Source organism: Orycteropus afer, unplaced genomic scaffold (assembly GCF_000298275.1).
Source record: "Orycteropus afer afer isolate SDZICR_OR568_19922 unplaced genomic scaffold, OryAfe1.0 scaffold00048, whole genome shotgun sequence".
Classification (NCBI taxonomy): Eukaryota; Metazoa; Chordata; class Mammalia; order Tubulidentata; family Orycteropodidae; genus Orycteropus; species Orycteropus afer.
In genome coordinates, this window is record NW_006921635.1 from 4,159,277 (window position 1) to 4,161,945 (window position 2,669).

The following is a 2,669-nucleotide window of genomic DNA, read 5'->3' on the forward strand; positions in this document are numbered from 1 at the left end:
AGGATATCATGCTTGGTAAAAGGGGAAGGCTCTCAATAAGGTGGACTGACACAGCGGCTGCAACAATGGGCTCAGGTACAGCAAGGATTGTGAGGCTGGTGCAGGACAGGGCAGTGTTTCGTTCTGTTGTACACAGGGTCGCTATGAGTTAGAGCCGACTCGATGGCACCTAACAACAACAATGATAGTGTGGTTATTAAGATTCAGTGAGTTAATGTACATTAAAGCCTTTAGAGGAGTGCCCAGCAGCACACTGTAAGAGCTCTATAAACGTTCACTTAGCGTTGTCTACCTCTCTGTTTGTAACTGGTGCCTGGCGCTCCTTGTTGGAGATTTCCCGTAGTTTACCCAGATGCCTGTGGGCATCTGGGTAGATGCTGTGTCTCCACTGTTATAAACAGGGCTGCAGTGAACATTCTCGTACCCAGGAATGACCTGGGGGCTCGTGATTCCTGGGGGCTCATGGGAGGCTCTCTCTAGGGCAGGTATTGACAAGTGGAAATGCCAGGTCATAAGAAATGCCCTCCTTCAGTGTTACTAGTTCTGTCCTACCAGTTTGCTCTCCAAAGTCGTTACAGTGTTTGTCTTCTCGTTGGCTGTACCAATCTAACATGTCTGACAAAATTGACAAGTCCTGGGGCATAATTGTTTATCTTCCTTTTATCTTACCTCCATTTTTGTTTCTATCCTTCCCTAAGACCAGAGGCATTTATCTGAGAGATGGTCAGCCCGGGTGGAGTCCAGAGACTTACCCACGACGGATGACATTTGGGCCTTGTTTTAGCCTCTGACAGAATCCAGGGCACGTTGGCATCCCGGAAGTACGGCTGGGACACAGCGGGAGAGCGCCCTTACCTGCGTCGGCTCCACCACGGTCTCGAACTTCTTCCTGTAGTAGTACTCGTTCACCCGGCAGGGCCTGCAGCACTTGCAGCTGGGGTAGACATATGATCGACAGCATGCGCTTGAGAACGTGTCGATGAGAAAGTCGATGAAGAAGGTGGCCTGGGGAAAGCCCACAGAAGCACCACAGCCGTGAGCCTCCTGCTTCGCTTTGCTTTTTCCAACTTACCAAGTCACTAATCTTTTTTTTTTTTTTTTAAATTTCATTGTGGTAGAATGTACATAAATAACAAAAAATGTGTCATTTTAAGCGTATGATCCAGTGACATTAGTTACACTCACCATGTTGTACAACCATCACCACTATTTCCAAATCTTTCATCCCCCCAGAGACTCTGTACCCCTTCGGCAATAACTCTGCCCCTTCCCTCGCGACCACTGATAATGGCCTCTGGTCTCCACGCGTGTGCTGCCTGCTCTAGGTATTGCGTACAAGGGGCATCGTACAATGTTTATCCTTTTGTGACAGACAGATTTCACTTGTTGCAGCGTTTGTCAGAACTTTATTTCTGTCTGTGGTGGAGAAATGGATGAGACTTCTTTTGGCCACATCATTTTCACAAAGCTTGAGAAAGAGACTCTCTTACCAAACCAAAGTAGGAAAGGGTGGAGCCGATATACACGACCAACTGGATAATGTCAAATTTTCCTCCCTGGAAACAAGAGTGGGCAAGTTTACACGATCAGAATTCAAAGCAGCTCCTTTGCTGTAACAGCAGTTGTCAGGTCAAGGGGGGTGGGAGGCACGCAGGGTGTACCTGGCATGCTCAGTGCCGTCCGCCAAACAGGCTTTCTTTCCTAAACCGGTTTGAGTTGGGTTCTGTTACTTAAAAATCGTTTTTTAGAGTGATCTCCTTCTCCTTTTTTTTCTTTTTCTTTTCAAAGCATCAGCATATTTTTAAGTTGAAAATTAGAATTGTTTCCAGCCCCGCTCTTGTACTCATGTGTCAGATGACTTATTCATGGACAGAACCACGGGGAGGGTTCCTCCTCGCTCTTCCACGTTTGAAATGCACAGTGTCAGCTAATGACACTGAGCAGAGGACTGAGCAGAGGCCGTGCTCCTTGGAGGCACCCCAACAATAGTCGGGACACGGTCCTAGGGATGGAGGGGGGTGGGGATGGGAGCAGAAACTTACAGTGCCAAACACCAGGATGTCAAAACGAATCCCAAAGACTTTTATCAGAGTCCGTTTTTCAACACCTGATTCCTTATAGTACTTGGCGTATCTGTAGGAAGAAAAGGACCCATATTTATAAAATCTTGCTGGAAGTTCTGGCGTTGTATGAACAGAAACACTGAAACAGGAGCTGGTCTTGTCTCTTTTATCCATTTCTTTCCTCTGCTGGGGTTGGCAGGTGTAAGAACACCACGCAAACCCATGACCTGCTCTCACCAAGCCCCTGGGACCAAAGAGCCACTTGCACACATACCCACTCTCCTTTTCCATCATTACAAAGTGATGGAGACTCTGCTTCTAGTGTAAGGCTAAGACGAACCACTGCATCAGCAACAAGCAGGGAATTTTAAAACACTGTCCAGCAATCTAAGTCTCCCTTCAGGTCTGGTGGGGAGGTGGAGGGGTGGAGGATAGGGAATAACTGCTTACTGGGTATAGAGTTTCCTTTTGGGGTGATAAGAACGTTCTGGAACTAGACAGAGGTGGTGGTTGCACAGCACCGAATGTACTAAATACCACGGCATTGTTCCCTTTAGAATGGTTAATTTTATGTTTTGTGAATTTTACCTCAAAAAAAAAAAATAG

General features: G+C 46.9%; 1 protein-coding gene across 1 annotated transcript in view; it reads right to left on the bottom strand.

Moving 5' to 3' along the window:
• The window catches only part of P2RX7 (purinergic receptor P2X 7), a 50,026-nt gene that overhangs the window by 13,949 nt on the left and 33,408 nt on the right, over positions 1-2,669 (bottom strand). Inside the window, 3 exon segments of the mRNA XM_007938259.2 lie at positions 856-1,005; positions 1,491-1,556; positions 2,043-2,133. Of these exon segments, the coding sequence (XP_007936450.1) occupies positions 856-1,005; positions 1,491-1,556; positions 2,043-2,133 (307 nt within the window).